The sequence below is a fragment of the Sander vitreus genome, chromosome 15, assembly GCF_031162955.1.
Source record: "Sander vitreus isolate 19-12246 chromosome 15, sanVit1, whole genome shotgun sequence".
NCBI classification, from domain to species: domain Eukaryota; kingdom Metazoa; phylum Chordata; class Actinopteri; order Perciformes; family Percidae; genus Sander; species Sander vitreus.
Window position 1 is genome coordinate 22177523 of NC_135869.1, and position 14051 is coordinate 22191573.

At 41.0% G+C, this 14051-nt stretch overlaps 3 protein-coding genes across 17 annotated transcripts in view; 1 reads left to right on the forward strand and 2 right to left on the reverse strand.

The window, feature by feature from the left end:
* mapk8ip3 (mitogen-activated protein kinase 8 interacting protein 3) overlaps nucleotides 1–5777 on the forward strand; it is a 31967-nt gene extending 26190 nt beyond the window's left edge. For 11 of the 15 annotated variants that reach the window (XM_078268790.1, XM_078268789.1, XM_078268792.1 and 8 more), the window contains 11 exons: nucleotides 15–198; nucleotides 366–485; nucleotides 794–874; nucleotides 1000–1067; nucleotides 1356–1504; nucleotides 1614–1785; nucleotides 1948–2061; nucleotides 2738–2776; nucleotides 3346–3510; nucleotides 3687–3833; nucleotides 4407–5777. In XM_078268790.1, coding sequence (XP_078124916.1) covers nucleotides 15–198; nucleotides 366–485; nucleotides 794–874; nucleotides 1000–1067; nucleotides 1356–1504; nucleotides 1614–1785; nucleotides 1948–2061; nucleotides 2738–2776; nucleotides 3346–3510; nucleotides 3687–3833; nucleotides 4407–4531 — 1364 coding nt within the window. In that variant the 3' untranslated portion in view covers nucleotides 4532–5777. The remainder of the gene's footprint in view (nucleotides 1–14; nucleotides 199–365; nucleotides 486–793; nucleotides 875–999; nucleotides 1068–1355; nucleotides 1505–1613; nucleotides 1786–1947; nucleotides 2062–2737; nucleotides 2777–3345; nucleotides 3511–3686; nucleotides 3834–4406) is intronic. The other 4 variants (XM_078268795.1, XM_078268803.1, XM_078268802.1 and 1 more) reach the window with 1 other exon arrangement.
* Nucleotides 5778–5846: 69 nt separating this feature from the next.
* Nucleotides 5847–11420, reverse strand: nme3 (NME/NM23 nucleoside diphosphate kinase 3). Its single transcript, XM_078270187.1, has 5 exons — nucleotides 11326–11420; nucleotides 9838–9968; nucleotides 9639–9740; nucleotides 9227–9339; nucleotides 5847–6796 (listed from the first exon to the last, which is right to left on the reverse strand). Exons 1-5 carry the CDS (start codon nucleotides 11393–11395, stop codon nucleotides 6679–6681), a joined length of 534 nt encoding a protein of 177 aa, XP_078126313.1. The 5' UTR covers nucleotides 11396–11420; the 3' UTR covers nucleotides 5847–6678.
* Nucleotides 11421–12205: 785 nt separating this feature from the next.
* On the reverse strand, nucleotides 12206–13812 carry mrps34 (mitochondrial ribosomal protein S34). The gene is made up of 4 exons (XM_078269171.1): nucleotides 13717–13812; nucleotides 13045–13428; nucleotides 12860–12902; nucleotides 12206–12703 (listed from the first exon to the last, which is right to left on the reverse strand). The coding sequence occupies exons 2-4, from the start codon at nucleotides 13360–13362 to the stop codon at nucleotides 12405–12407; spliced, it is 660 nt and encodes a 219-aa protein (XP_078125297.1). The 5' UTR covers nucleotides 13363–13428; nucleotides 13717–13812; the 3' UTR covers nucleotides 12206–12404.
* Between the last annotated feature and the right edge of the window lie 239 nt (nucleotides 13813–14051).

A 14051-nucleotide genomic window follows, 5' to 3' on the forward strand; every position in this document is an offset into this window, starting at 1 on the left:
GTGTTGTGCGGCAGCCCCTACTGCTCCACCCATGAATGGGAAGATTCACCCTGGCCAGTCAGCCGAGGAGGCCACCGAGGCCACCGAGGTTCCCGAGTCAACGGCCAGTCACGCAGCGCTGAGATCTGGACCTCCAGGACCATTTACTGAGCACGTCTTCACCGACCCCCAGCCTCGTTTATCAGACGCCTCTGACAGGTAGGAGGCCAAAGTCGGTCCATAGAAAGACCATCAGGAATGTCGTGAATACATGTATGTGTACATTTAATAATTGATAACCTTTAGTACACTAGATCCTGTACGGGGAAATATGTTGTCCTTTTTGAACTGGTAAAGATAAGTGTGTTTGTTGTCTGTCCACACAGAAGCGCAGGTCAATCCAAAGACGAAACTTCTCAGCCTCCAGAGTCAGAGGACGGAGGGGAAGAAACCAAGAACTACACCAGCGTGGCCCCCACTATGTGGCTCGGGGCCCAGAACGGCTGGTAAGTTGCTCAGCAGAACTACTCGCAACTTCTGCTGAAGCCACACAGTATCTAAAAAAAACACATATTACAATCATTTATTTACCCTCAAGCTTATATTTTTAATTATTATTGCTTTACTTTTGCAAGAAAGGATCAGTCACATCTGGATAGGAAGATTCTTTTTGGGTCTTTCTGCCAAAAGACACCAAAAGAGTGCTTGTATCTTCCATCCAAAACGCACATATAAATATCATGACATGCTTCTTTTGAATTCTATATGCAGTTTGGTTTTGCTCTGGAGTATCTTGCCTCTGTTCTCCCTCAAGGCTCTACGTCCACTCAGCAGTTGGAAACTGGAAGAAGTGCCTCCACTCCATCAAACTCAAAGACTCTGTGCTCAGTCTGGTGTAAGTGGTGGTGACAGTTAAACTCTGTAATTGTAGGCAAATGTTGTGTAGTTTGGGATTTCAGAATCAGAAGTCTTTATGTATTTCTGTGAATGCAGCAGTCTCCGTCTCCTCTCTAATTGCAGACACGTGAAAGGTCGTGTGCTGGTTGCCCTCGCTGACGGGACCCTCGCCATATTCCATAGATCAGAGGGTATTTGGGATTTTAATTATTTGTTTTAGCAGAGCGCCCATGCACCAAACTGCTAGTTGGTTCCAGGACTTAAGAAAAGCACAATGCAGGCTGATATCGCCAAAACTCTGGAACAGGAAAACATGCATTTAACTGTTTTTTAAAAGCTTTTATTGCTGCTTCATTGATCAGCAGTGATGATACAACACTAAGCTGTGAATGAATGCTTTCAGTGTGGTTTGTATAGACATGAATGCAACTAGGAACTGCTGTTAACTTTTGATAATTAATAATAAAAAAAAAAAACAGATGGCCAGTGGGATTTATCCAACTACCACCTAATGGACCTCGGACGGCCTCATCACTCCATCCGCTGCATGGCTGTAGTACATGATAAGGTTTGGTGCGGCTACAAGAACAAGATCCACGTCATCCAGCCCAAGAGCATGCAGATCGAGGTGAGTCATGAAACTACCGTTGCATTATCCTCCTGAAAAATGAGTCCAACGATAAAACTGTAATAATGAGTTGATTTGCTCCCTCCCTCATTCTTTCACCACTCTCCAGAAGTCCTTCGACGCCCACCCTCGCAGGGAGAGCCAGGTGCGGCAGCTGGCGTGGATCGGTGATGGTGTTTGGGTGTCGATCCGGCTAGATTCGACCCTGCGTCTCTACCACGCGCACACACACCAGCACCTCCAGGATGTGGACATCGAGCCATACGTCAGCAAGATGCTGGGTGAGATTACATGTTGGCTTGTTTTAGAGAGAATCTACAGACACTTTGGCTTATTTTACTGCTAAATGTGAATGATAGTGCTTGAAGCCTGTTATATTCTCACTGACATGCAGCCTGTTCAGTCTTAGGTCGTTCTCCACTGACTCTGGTTGTAATTCACAGGCACTGGCAAGCTGGGCTTCTCTTTTGTGCGAATCACAGCGCTGCTAATTGGTGGAAACCGTCTCTGGGTAGGAACTGGAAACGGCGTGATCATCTCCATCCCACTGACAGAGAGTGAGTTTCATCTATACAGCTTACAACAAGTGACCCGCAACTAAATGTGTGGACAAAAGTGTGGTAAGGCAACAATGCCTTCCTAATGATAGAATAAAAGGGCACCTTTTCTGTCCACTAAAACTACAAAATGGAGGTTATGTCGTGGTATGATTTGTCTGTCTCGATGTTACTTAGACGAATCCCAAAAACTTGTGAACATTTTTGGTGTAGATCTGAATCCAGCTGCACTACCATGTGGTCACTTTACATTTTGGCTTCAAATCCCTAAACCATAAGGTGTAAAAGGACTCCCCCCTGGATTTCGTAGTTCTTTTTTTTTAAAGATGATCTGAAATTCAGCTAATGGGGGTGTACATGTATTTTATACACTGCAGAAACTAACAGCAGCTTCATAATCAAATGTTATCAAATTGCATCACTAGGCAGCCTGAACTGACCAAAAAACCAAAACAACAGGGTCTTCCTCATATACTGCAGTGCTGTTTATCTCTGTTCTTCTTTAGCGTACTCCCTCTTCGCCCCATGAACTCGCATCGTCTTTCTTTCCACCTTCTGTTTTCCTGCCTCCCCTCAGTGGTTTCCAATCTTTCACAGACAGTCTTAGTTATAACTGTTACTGTCCTCTTTCTCCTCCGCTCTCCTCCCCCCCTCCTCCTCCTCCCCCCTCCTGTAGCGGTGGTCCTTCACCGGGGACAGCTCCTTGGTTTGAGGGGTAAGTGGGAGCCCTCCCTCCCGCTGTTGTGATCTTTTCTTGCCCGCCTTCGCCCGGTCAAACCTTCATGTCCCCTGAAACAGTGTCATGTCTGCAGACTAAAGCTACCTGTTTCTTTTTGCTAAGTTAAGATATGAACTCCATTGAATATTGGGCACTCCATTAGTCCTCTTTTATCTGTTAACATTTAGCAGGTGAAGGTCACCAAAAGTATTCTGTGTGCTCTGTATGATTTTACTTCTTACTGCGTATCGGAGCAGTGCTTTTGATCATTGGTTGCTTTGCATGTTTATTTATTTATTTAGCATTGTGCTTTACTGCATCAATGACTAAAAGATGTTGGTGTGTACCAGATCCATTGCATGCAAGGGATGGGTTTTAACGTTTTCAAATAGTTTTTGTTCAGTTTTTTTATTCTAAAATCATTTCCCATTTTCAGTTGATCCGTGGATATATGTGGATTTTGTGGGTGTTTCTTGCCACCCGTCTCATGCTGCCTACCACATATGATTTGCTAGTAAACATTCCTCGTTGGTTAGTTTCTCACTCCTAGCTTCTTCATCCCTCAGCCAATAAGGTGTCTCCCACATCGTCCGGCGGAGTGATCCATGTGTACGGTGACGATGGCTCTGAGAAGAGCACCGGCAGCTTTATCCCCTACTGCTCCATGGCACAAGCCCAGCTCTGTTTCCATGGACACCGTGATGCTGTCAAGTTCTTTGTCTCTGTACCTGGTAAGCACAAAGCCCGTCTGTGTCTGTAACTGACTACATTCCCTAGTCTTTAACCTGGTTTTGTTTTTTCCCTGTGTGTGTGTGTGTGTGTGTGTGTGTGTGTGTGTGTGTGTGTGTGTGTGTGTGTGTGTGTGTGTGTGTGTGTGTGTGTGTGTGTGTGTGTGTGTGTGTGTCAGGCAACGTTCTGGCCACCCTAAACGGCAGCGTGCTGGACAGTCCATCGGAGGGCCAGGGGTCAACAGCGCCCCAAGAGACGGAGGCCCAGAGTGTTCACAACGTGCTGGTGCTGAGTGGAGGAGAGGGCTACATCGATTTCCGTATAGGTGAGAAGTCACACCTGCACATAAACCTGAAGCCAAACGCACACGCACCGTATTATAGGTGTAGTTGTGTGACGCAGCAAACCGCTGAGCTATGAGAAGATAGAGAGATATATATATATATGAATATATGAGAGAGTACTTAAATGATGTTGCTGCATGTTGATATTTTGCCAATAAATTGTCTCTTTTAAAAGGGGTCCTTTAAGGGGCACGGGATATAAATTGAATAAATGTATATTTTGCAAAACAAAATGAATGGGCACAGTTTAGAAAAAATAATATACATTCCACAATGTATGTATGTATGTTTGTGATTATTTTTTTATTTATAGCACATTATTGGTGTGACTGTTATGAGTGTTCAGTGGTCACCATGACACGACAACACTACATGATGTGCAGTTCTCCACAGTGACCACTGGAGGGCAGTGAACAACTACTTTAAATACACTGTTTAGAAGCTACAGAAATAAGACACTAAATAGACTAACAAAATGTATTAGCACAATAAAGTTTAGTATTTGTTCATGGTGGATTTACAGCTCAAAGTTCTCTGCTTCCGTTTTCCTTCAGGAGATGGAGAGGACGATGAAACGGAGGAAGGAGACAGTGGCGGAGCTTCGCAGATAAAACCTGCTTTGTGTAAAAACGAGCGAAGCCACATCATCGTCTGGCAGGTGTCTTACATACCTGAGTGACATCTGGATCTGCTTTAACACCCAAACCCACTCACCTCCTTAAAGAAATCTTCTCTTGTCCCCAAAAAGCTTCCAGCCACCCCAAACCTTGTAATTATCCCTGGTCATGTAAAAGTTCCCCCTTGGCTCTAAAACGACCCTCCAAGCCACGTATCGTCCCTTGTAACTATTATATCCCCTCCTGCCCCGTCACCTTGTAACTTTAATGCCTTGTAATTACCTCCTCTATAGTAATCTGCCTGCCATCCTGTTTCTGTCCCACCCAGGGCATTGTAACTATCTTCATGAGCCTTGTAACCCAGCCTCATAACTACCTCCCTCCTCTGTATCAATCTTATATTCACCCTGCAAGCACACTGTATCTCCTCCTATATTTACCTCAATTGTCCTGCATCTGCCCCAGTCTACTCCTTCTCTTCCTCCACTTAGTTTGTCATCTGTGAAGCCTCCACCTCATCTTAAAGCAAAGCTCAGAGCCCCAAAATTGCATCAAATTGTACCAATAACAAAAAACAAGAACAGCAGGTACAGAAATGTGGATGACACCGACTTGCATTTCCACCAGAAATCGCTCCGATTGTTTTCTGAACAGCCAATCCAGCAATCCATAATAACCATAAATGCCATTATATGTTTAAATTGAGTTAATGGATGCAGGTGTCAGGTGTTTACGGATCGACAGTCTTTGACAGTGTGTGGGAGTGAAAACAAATTCTTGTTTTGGCTTTAAGATTGTAGTGGATGGCAAATGAGTTTGGGTCACATTTTACGACGACGAGGAACAAATGGAAACTCAAAACTACGTCTGGGCTTTTTTTTGGCTGTTACCCAAAACATTTTGCAGTCGTGTCTATTTAGAGTCTTGATTAACGACCTTGCTCATTTTCTACCCTGAAATAAAAACCTTCAAGAGGCTATAACAGACCCCAAATGATAGGAAATATCTAATGCCTGATGTAAATTAAAGAGTCGTGTGAACAAGGTTATTAAACCAGTTGAAGGGGTTGTGTTTAAGGTGTCAAGGGTTCAGTCCGAGACTTATTCCTCTCATCTGACTGGCTGTTGATCAGACGGTTTGTTGTAAAGCAGGTGAACAGTGATGTGTTGTCATTATGTGTACAGGGATTATTGTAAATCCCCAGACACACTGAAGCCCATCCTCTTTGTTCAGTATGGACATTCATGCATTGATCTCTATCTGTGTGAATTAAATATTAAACATATTTGTGTGCTGAAAAAAGGTACAGTTGATGTGTGTGTGTGTGTGTGTGTGTGTGTCTTACTTTACAAAACAAACATAATAACTGACTAAACATTTAAACAATGATTTCCTGATAAGATTTATTTTGTTTTTAGACAATTCCAATACAATTCATACAGCATCATGACAAAAGCAGCTATTGGAGAAATTAAAAGTTTTATAGAACTAAATATATTAGCGTACTTATTTCAGTGCAGTATCTTTTAATTTGGAAACTAAGCCTGACAAATTACAAAATACGAGCTCATCGAAAGCTGTTAAGCGTCTTATTTTTGAAACTAAGTAATGTGACAATCTGTTTTACACCCTTACAGAATGTAAAGGTACAGGAAACTGAAAAGAAAATCGTGTGTAGAAAGGCAATAATTGTGTTAGTTAATTGCTCCCATGTTCATGGGTTTTCAATGCAAGTACTATTACAGAAGAAACATGTATATTTTAGAAATCAACCTTTAGGGTGGATTTAAATGCAGCTATTCACTTGCCATTCCCTGATGTGTTAACCCATGATAAACATGAATCAAAACCTTTTATTGCTCCACATTCCAAGCGTATTGCTTAAAAACTCGAGCTAGTGTCTGGACTAACGGAAGATGACAATGAAAACTGTAACAGAAGCAGACACGTTAATGAGTATTGCTCACTTAGTTTGCTTTGTAATGTAATTTCACCTCAGACATGTAGTTCAGATGGATACAAAATACATTTTTAAATATGTATAAATACATTATGAAGAAAAAAAAAAGGACATCCAATGTGGCTACAAGCTACTAAAGCCAAAAGAAAATATGTATCTGAGGTATGATGTGATCCATCTTGTAATGACACCAATATAAAATAAAAACACTGGTTTACCTACAGGAGTACACACAGCACATGTAGACCGTTAGTTGTAGATCCAGTGGCTGCTGTTGTCCTCCCAGCAGTGAAGCTCGTTCTGTCGAAACCACAGAGAGATTTCCTTCTGGGCGCTCTCCACAGAGTCACTGCCGTGGATCACGTTCCTGCAACGCACAACCAAAACACAAACATGTTCAGGACATTCAGACACAGACCCCGTCCAGCTTCTTTTTGATCATGTGGCTCTTTTTTTTTAAACCAGGGGTGAAAAACACTTTGTATATTTGACATCAAAACTCACTGCTACACATAAGGTTTGAACACATAACCTTCAGTCTTCTAAGCATTGTCCCATCACCCTGAGTCATTAGAAGTCATAGAATAATATGTAAAAAAACTAAAAGCATGGTAGAGGTGTGGCTGGTTAGCTCAGTTGGTAGAGGAGTTGCACATATACAGAGATGTATTCGTTGACACAGAAGGTCCAGGGTTCAAGTCCAACCTGTGATGGTTTCCTGCATATCTTATCCATTAAAGGTGAAAAAAAAAAAAAATAGTATAGCATGTTGAAAACAATTTAAAAAAAGTAATTGTACAGTATGTCGAAAAAAGTGATTAAAAGTCATAGTATCTTATATTGAAAAAAGTCATAGTATAGTATGTAGAAACAAGTTTTTAAAAAAAAGTTATAGACTAGTATGTTGGAAAAGTCATAAAAAGTCAACGTATGGCATGTCGAAAAAAGTGATAAAAAAAAGCCATAGTATAGTATGTTGAAAAAAGTCAAATAAAAGTCATAGTATAGTATGTTGAAAAAAATAAATCATAAAAACGTCATGGTATAGCATGTCGAAAAAAAACATTTTATAGTATATAAAAAAAAAGTCATAGTATAGTATGTCGAAAAAAAAGTTATAGTATAATAAGTCGAAAAAGTCGGAAAAAAAGTCATAAAAAGTCATAGTATAATATGTCGAAAAACATGAATATTAACACACAACCTTCTGTTTTCCAAACATTCTCTTATCACCCTGACCTATCTGACCTGACACACATGTTTATGTTTTGGGAACATTTGTCTTTTTCACTTTGTATATTGCACCTTAAAATTCAACGCAACACATAAGGTTCAAACACACAACCTTCAGTCATCTAAGCATTCTCCTATCACCCTGAGGTATCTGATCCGACACATGACTGTAGTGTCTTTGCTATTTGACTTCTAACTCACTGATATTTAGTATAGCAATTCATAGAAAATGTCATTAAAAGTCACAGTATGTCAAAAAAAGTCTTGAAAAAGTCATAGTGTAGTATGTCGAAAAATCATCAAAAAAGCCATATTATAGTATATAGAAAGAACTGCAACACATAAGGTTTGAACACACAACCTTCAGTCTTCTAAGCATTCTCCTATGACCCTGAGTCATGTCGAAAAACTCCTGAAAAAGTCATAGTATAGGCGTGGCTGGTTAGCTTGGTTGGTAGAGCAAGTGCACAAGTGTAGAGGTTTATTCCTCGACACAGAAGGTCCAGGGTTCGAGCCCGACCTGTGACAGTTTCCTGTGTGTCTTCCCTTTCATGTCTGAGCTGTCCTATCCGTTAAAGGTGGAAATGACCTAAAAGTATGTTGAAAATGTTTCGTAGTATGTCGAAAAAAGTCATAGTAAAGTATTTGGAAAAAAGTCAGTATACAGTAGTATGTTGAAAATGCCAAAGTTTAGTATATTATGTTGAAAAAAAGTCATAGTATGTCGAAAAAAGTGATAGTCATTGTATAGCATGTCGAAAAAAATATCGAAAAAAGTCATAGTATAATATGTCGAAAAAAATGGTAAAAAAAGTATATAGTATATTAAAAAATATTTAAAAAAAAAAATTTCATAGTATAGAACATCCAAACTCCACATAAAAACTAAGTCACGCAATACAGACTCCACTTCTTTAAGCACTTAACTTAAACAGTGATAACACAAAAACTGTAAAAGTTTATTAAAAGTATTACAGTTTTAATGACTGTGAATCTGTAGGTCAAAGTATGTGGAGTAGGAAAGAATAAAACAACTGTATTTCATGTAAGTATGTAACTTTGTTGTTCTTGGTGAATAAAAAGAGATTAAAAAAAAAAAAAAAAAGTATGTGGAGTAGCATATCAAAGAGGAAGAAGCCTGAACAGGATTTGAAGATTATTTCATTGACTTCAATGTAAAACTTTTTTTTTTAAAAGGTCTAATATTTAAACAATTATAAATAGTTGAATAGTTGCCAGCATGTCCTTAAGGAGCTAAACATTTTGATATTTGAATGTTTTTTGTAGCTGAATGTATGCAGAAGTAAGAGGCGACCTAAGAAAGTTGAAGAATAAAGAATCGGATGACAATACTGTGAATGCTGCTGAATCAGCATTCACACAATGATGGCTGAGTTTCATTCCGGGGACTGATATTGTCCATGCTTGAATACTCCCATGGCTTAATGAGACACATGAATAAACAGAGCAACCTGTGCTTTTCATACTATGGCAAGTCAAAACGTCTGCTGCCTGCTGCTGTTCTCCCTCACATTTTCCTTCAGAGGAGGAGAACCGATCTTACCTGCCCACTTCTACACCGTAATCTCCTCGGATGGTTCCAGGCAGCGAGTCAGCAGGATTGGTCTCTCCCAACATCTTGCGTGCAGTCTTGACCACGTCCAAACCCTCCCACACCTGAACACAGAAATGTACATGACTACAGTATGCAGAACAAAGCACAAACATCAAATGACGTATGGAAACTGATGAGACAAAAACTAAAAATGACTACTGATTTTGCATACAAATGGCTCAAAACGAGCATCTTTGCTTCAGTCTTTTTATCTAGAGAACCGTAAAACACAACACAGTTGTCTACTCAACAGCAGCTTTTTTCCTGTTGTATCAGGACAGTAAACTATGACCTATTATGTGAGATAAAAACTAATACTTTAGTATCCTGTGTACATCTATACAGTATATGGGAGACTCACCATTGCTACGATTGGTCCAGAGCTCATGTAGCTCATTAGTCCCTGGAAGAAAGGCTTACTCCTCAGTTCCCAGTAGTGTTCCCTCAGAAGATCCTGTGATGCCTGACACACAAGACATACACATTCAATTTAAAAAAAAATATATCATTCATTACTTGGAAACAAAAAGTCCCAGCGGAGAATAAAAGGCATAAAATACCTGCACAAGTTTGAGGCCCACCAGTTTGAAACCTTTCTTTTCAAAGCGATGAATGATTTCTCCCACCAGTTTCCGTTGTACGCCATCTGGTTTTACAGCAATGAAGGTGCGTTCATTTACACCGGTCCAGCCTAGGATTAGAGAGAACATACAGCAAAAATGAAGGTAAAACCAACAAATGTTTAAAGTGAACAATGACGGCCACAACACACAACCTAGTTTGCATGCACCTTGGAATAGACTGGAGGAAGCAGCATCATTCATGCAAGAGACAGTGCTTAGACAAATGGTCGATGACGACTCAGACATTAGTGACAGCTGTGAGGGCATTTATGTATATGGTATAAATGTCTAATCCGTGTTAAAAGACAGACACTCTACATTTATTAGGTTATATTTTATATCTATATTTTAACTTGCATGTAGTATTAGATTCACGTTTAGTTTTTTTACTAGTGATTTACTTTTTTTTTTTATACAAATTGAATTAGCATTGTTGGAGCGAGTCTGAAACTCAAGATTTTCATTGACAACGACTGCTTCTGTAATTGCTGTGCATTTGACAATAAAGACATTGAAACTTGAAGTCAGTAAACAACCCACCCATGCAATAGTGCACACACGTTTGGACTTAATAACTACATGCGCCAAATATCATTTTCAGGTCTTCACTAGTAACGTTAGTCCCCCCCTAACCTGCTTGTGTAACTTCCATAGACTGTAAATATTAATACAGTCTATGGTAACTTCAGATGATATACAAGCACGGGAGACGCCTGAACCCTGCATTTTGACAACCTCTCAGCCACAGCCAGGTTAAATCTCAATTATTTTTGCCTACGGTGCGTCTCACCAGATTCTTCAATCCGTGCATGTTTAAAAACCAAATCTTCAAGTTCATGTATTTCTCTCTGTGACCTTTTTCTCGGGCCCATAGCTGACTGTGCTCCTCCTGCAGCAGCCAGCTCTTACAGGCTCCAAATGAATCATAGCGGCACCAATGGCAGCGCACTAACACACACAGGAGCTATTAATAGGATGATGAATCAACGTATTTTACAGTGAGGAGGGCACTTGGACTAACGTCAACGTTACGATGCTGGTAGTTGGACAAAGTAGCCGCTACGAGAATAGATTAGTAAACTAGCTGTAGTTTTACCCAAACAGTTAATATGCACACTTTAAAGCCGAGCGACTCTACATTGCCTCTGTTTACTAGACACTTAATAGTTTTAACCACACAGTTAATATACACACTTCAAAGCCGACTAACACAAGCTCTGTTGAAGTAATTTAAGGTTTCATGACACCACTGTTCCACCAGTTAACTCTGCTCCTTACGTAGCTAGCCGAGGCGTCTGTCGCGGTGAGGTAAAGTTAGCATCTCCTGCTCACACATGGTGGAAACTGTGAGCATATTATCCGATGTGAAAGTCAAACAGAATGGTATTGAACGATACATGACGTTTAAACTGATATAGCACCAACCTGGCTGAAATAAGTAAGAAAATATAGACAAAATCAGGCAGATCATTGTCGCCGGTGGACGGAGGACCATAGGACACTTGAAGAAGGGAGTAATGGAACGTACGGACGCGCGCACGTTACTTTTAGCCTAGCCTTCCCCAAAGCGCGGGCACGTTGTGTGCCCGAGGCTCACGAGCATTCATAATACAGCCATGCTCACTAAGAGCAAATCTGATGCAAATCCGTGGAAGACCATTTTCTCCCGTATATTATCAATTAATCAGTCAACCAATCAATTTATTTATCACCTGAAATCATATAAAAAAAAACACATTTTCAGTGAAATGTAATCTGTCAGTTATAGAATCAGAATATATGTGATGGGGGCAGTCTTAAGCAAGATGGTTGTATGAGGATTAAAAACACTGGATTGACAATGTAACCCCATATCTATTAAATGTAGTGTTTTGCTGGTCTTTATTTGTTTGGTTATCAGGCACCTCCATAAAAGGGCCAATTCGGATATATCAGAGCTCTCTGACAAATCTAAATTACAACCAGGAAGTTGATGTGAACACTATTTACCAGTTGGAAACTTGTGATTATGAGTCCAATATGAGGTCTTTGGTGTTTTTTGCCCCCAACGTCTCCTCCCAGGCAGCGTGGCAATGGTTATGTTTAGGGTTAGCTGCCTGGAAGGCGCCGTTGGAGGCAAAAAACACCATTGAGCCCAATACGACATAACCGCGGCATGAGAAGAGGTCTAATTGGGCAAAATAACATCATTTTTAACTGCGTGGTCACTGGTGGAAGCTGCGGTCCCTTCCTTTTTTCTTCAATAATACAAATAAGTGATTTAGTCTTTAATGCAGGCACACACAAAAAAAACACTGACAGTGGCTTTATTTTCATCTTAAGTTTAATATTTACCACATTACACAGATACACATTACAAACAAAGAGGCCTGCTTCAGATGAAAATAGCAGAGAACTCCTTTGAGTCCAGGATTTATCGGGACATTGAGCCGAGGGCTTCCAATGTACATAAAAACGGATTTGGTTCAAAATGTCCAAGATTTGCATCTTCAGAACCATGAGTATCACACCGCTGTCCCCTCTGTCCTCTGCGTCTCTTGTTCCTGCTTGCGGAAATAGTCTTTGTTGAGTAGGACGTCCCTCTTTAAAGGCAAGGCTGGCTCCTCGGCCACTACGCCGCCTACTGCCTTCTTGTACTGGGCCAGCAGCATAGCGCGAAGCAGGGGCGGGTAGGGGACGTAGCGCACAGGCGGCTCAGGGAGCGGCTTAAAGTCCTTGATCTGGTGCTCCATGTGTTTGGGAATCAGGCGCCAGTCATGGTACATCACCTTGTCTACCTCCTTCACCTCGCTCTCCTGTTTTCCTGCAAAGCACAAAATTAAACACAGTCACTATATGAAGTTTATTTAAATGTAACTCCCAAAAGGCTGCTGAAACCTTTCAAACGAATGACATCAGAGCCCTCAATAGTAGTTACAGATACATTCAAATCAAATAAACATGGTTCAATCAATCTTACCTTTGTGGGTGAGGATCCCCCATGCTCTGCCGTGATCCATGTTCTAAAAAACACACAAGAATCAGGTGTCATTTGGTTACAGGTATCCTATCAGACCCCATGCTTTTTCACTCAATTCTACACTTAAGATAATAATATGCAGACTCCACACTCAGTGGCAGTGCGTGGATATGGCCCGTTCTCACCTCAGATGTGTAGTCCACCTTGACCTTGGTGATCTGCCAGTAGCTGGGCTCTGTGTGGTCCTCCAGCCAGGACTTGCGGGTAAAGAGGCGGCCCACTCCGAACAGCCTCATGCCTGCCAGCAGAGAGAAGAGGCGACTCTCCCTGCGGACATCCTGCCAGGCCAGCACAGGCAGCATCTTTCCCGTGTGAGGCCGCTTCATCGTCTCATAGTCCAGGGCGTACTTCTGGGACTCCCGCGGCCGGGACTTCAGCTCTCGGTACGCCCGGATCTTCCGAGCCATTTCTGCTATGAGGCGAAGACGCTTTTTCTTCACCATGACTGCCTGATGTGCAGCAGCAGCTACTCCACAATCCTCACTGATAAACTGCGGTCAGTGTTTCTCCTGCAAGAGATTACAGTGAGTAATGTAACGTTAGCTAAACATCTGAACGTAGCAGCTCTACAGAAGAAGCTAATTCATGTCAACCTGTCAGCATGGATCCTCAGTGGAAAGCATAAACAGCCCTGATGTAACGTTAACGTTAACGAGGCTAACATAAGCTGAGTATGTTAGCTAGCTAGCGTTAAAAACACATAATAAAATCCCTTTCACACCGACTGATTAAAATATGAACTATTGCCAAACTATCGATACTTTTCATACTCTGTAAATATACGGAATTAAAAATACCTGAATGTCCCTGATGAGCAGGACCAATTTAAGTTGACCTCCGCAAGCAGCAAGCAAGGCACAGAACTTCCGCTCACTTTGTCCGACCGCAAAGATTTCCCTGTGAACTGCCAGTGAACTTTTGTTCCGCATGCGATAAATTAAGTAGAAGACTTCAGGTAGCACATTATTAATTTCACTGGAGGAATAATGGAATAATATTTTTGTTATTAGATAAGAATGGATATTTAATAAAGATTTAATAAATGACATGACTTCTGAATACCCATTTAACCAAATAAATGTTCTATTATGTCTGATGCAGTCTTTAAATTACTTCAAGAAATGATGGTAGT

What these genes read in the sequence shown, in the direction of transcription:
- nme3 (XM_078270187.1), bottom strand. Translation starts at nt 11,395, where the DNA reads ATGGTCCTCCGTCCACCGGCGACAATGATCTGCCTGATTTTGTCTATA. An exon ending in TGGGCCTCAAACTTGTGCAG is followed by an intron (nt 9,741 to 9,837) that starts GTATTTTATGCC and finishes CTTGTGTGTCAG; the next exon opens with GCATCACAGGATCTTCTGAG. An exon ending in CTGGACCAATCGTAGCAATG is followed by an intron (nt 9,340 to 9,638) that starts GTGAGTCTCCCA and finishes TTCTGTGTTCAG; the next exon opens with GTGTGGGAGGGTTTGGACGT.
- mrps34 (XM_078269171.1), bottom strand. Translation starts at nt 13,362, where the DNA reads ATGGTGAAGAAAAAGCGTCTTCGCCTCATAGCAGAAATGGCTCGGAAG. An exon ending in AGGTGGACTACACATCTGAG is followed by an intron (nt 12,903 to 13,044) that starts GTGAGAACGGGC and finishes TGTGTTTTTTAG; the next exon opens with AACATGGATCACGGCAGAGC. An exon ending in GGGGATCCTCACCCACAAAG is followed by an intron (nt 12,704 to 12,859) that starts GTAAGATTGATT and finishes TGTGCTTTGCAG; the next exon opens with GAAAACAGGAGAGCGAGGTG.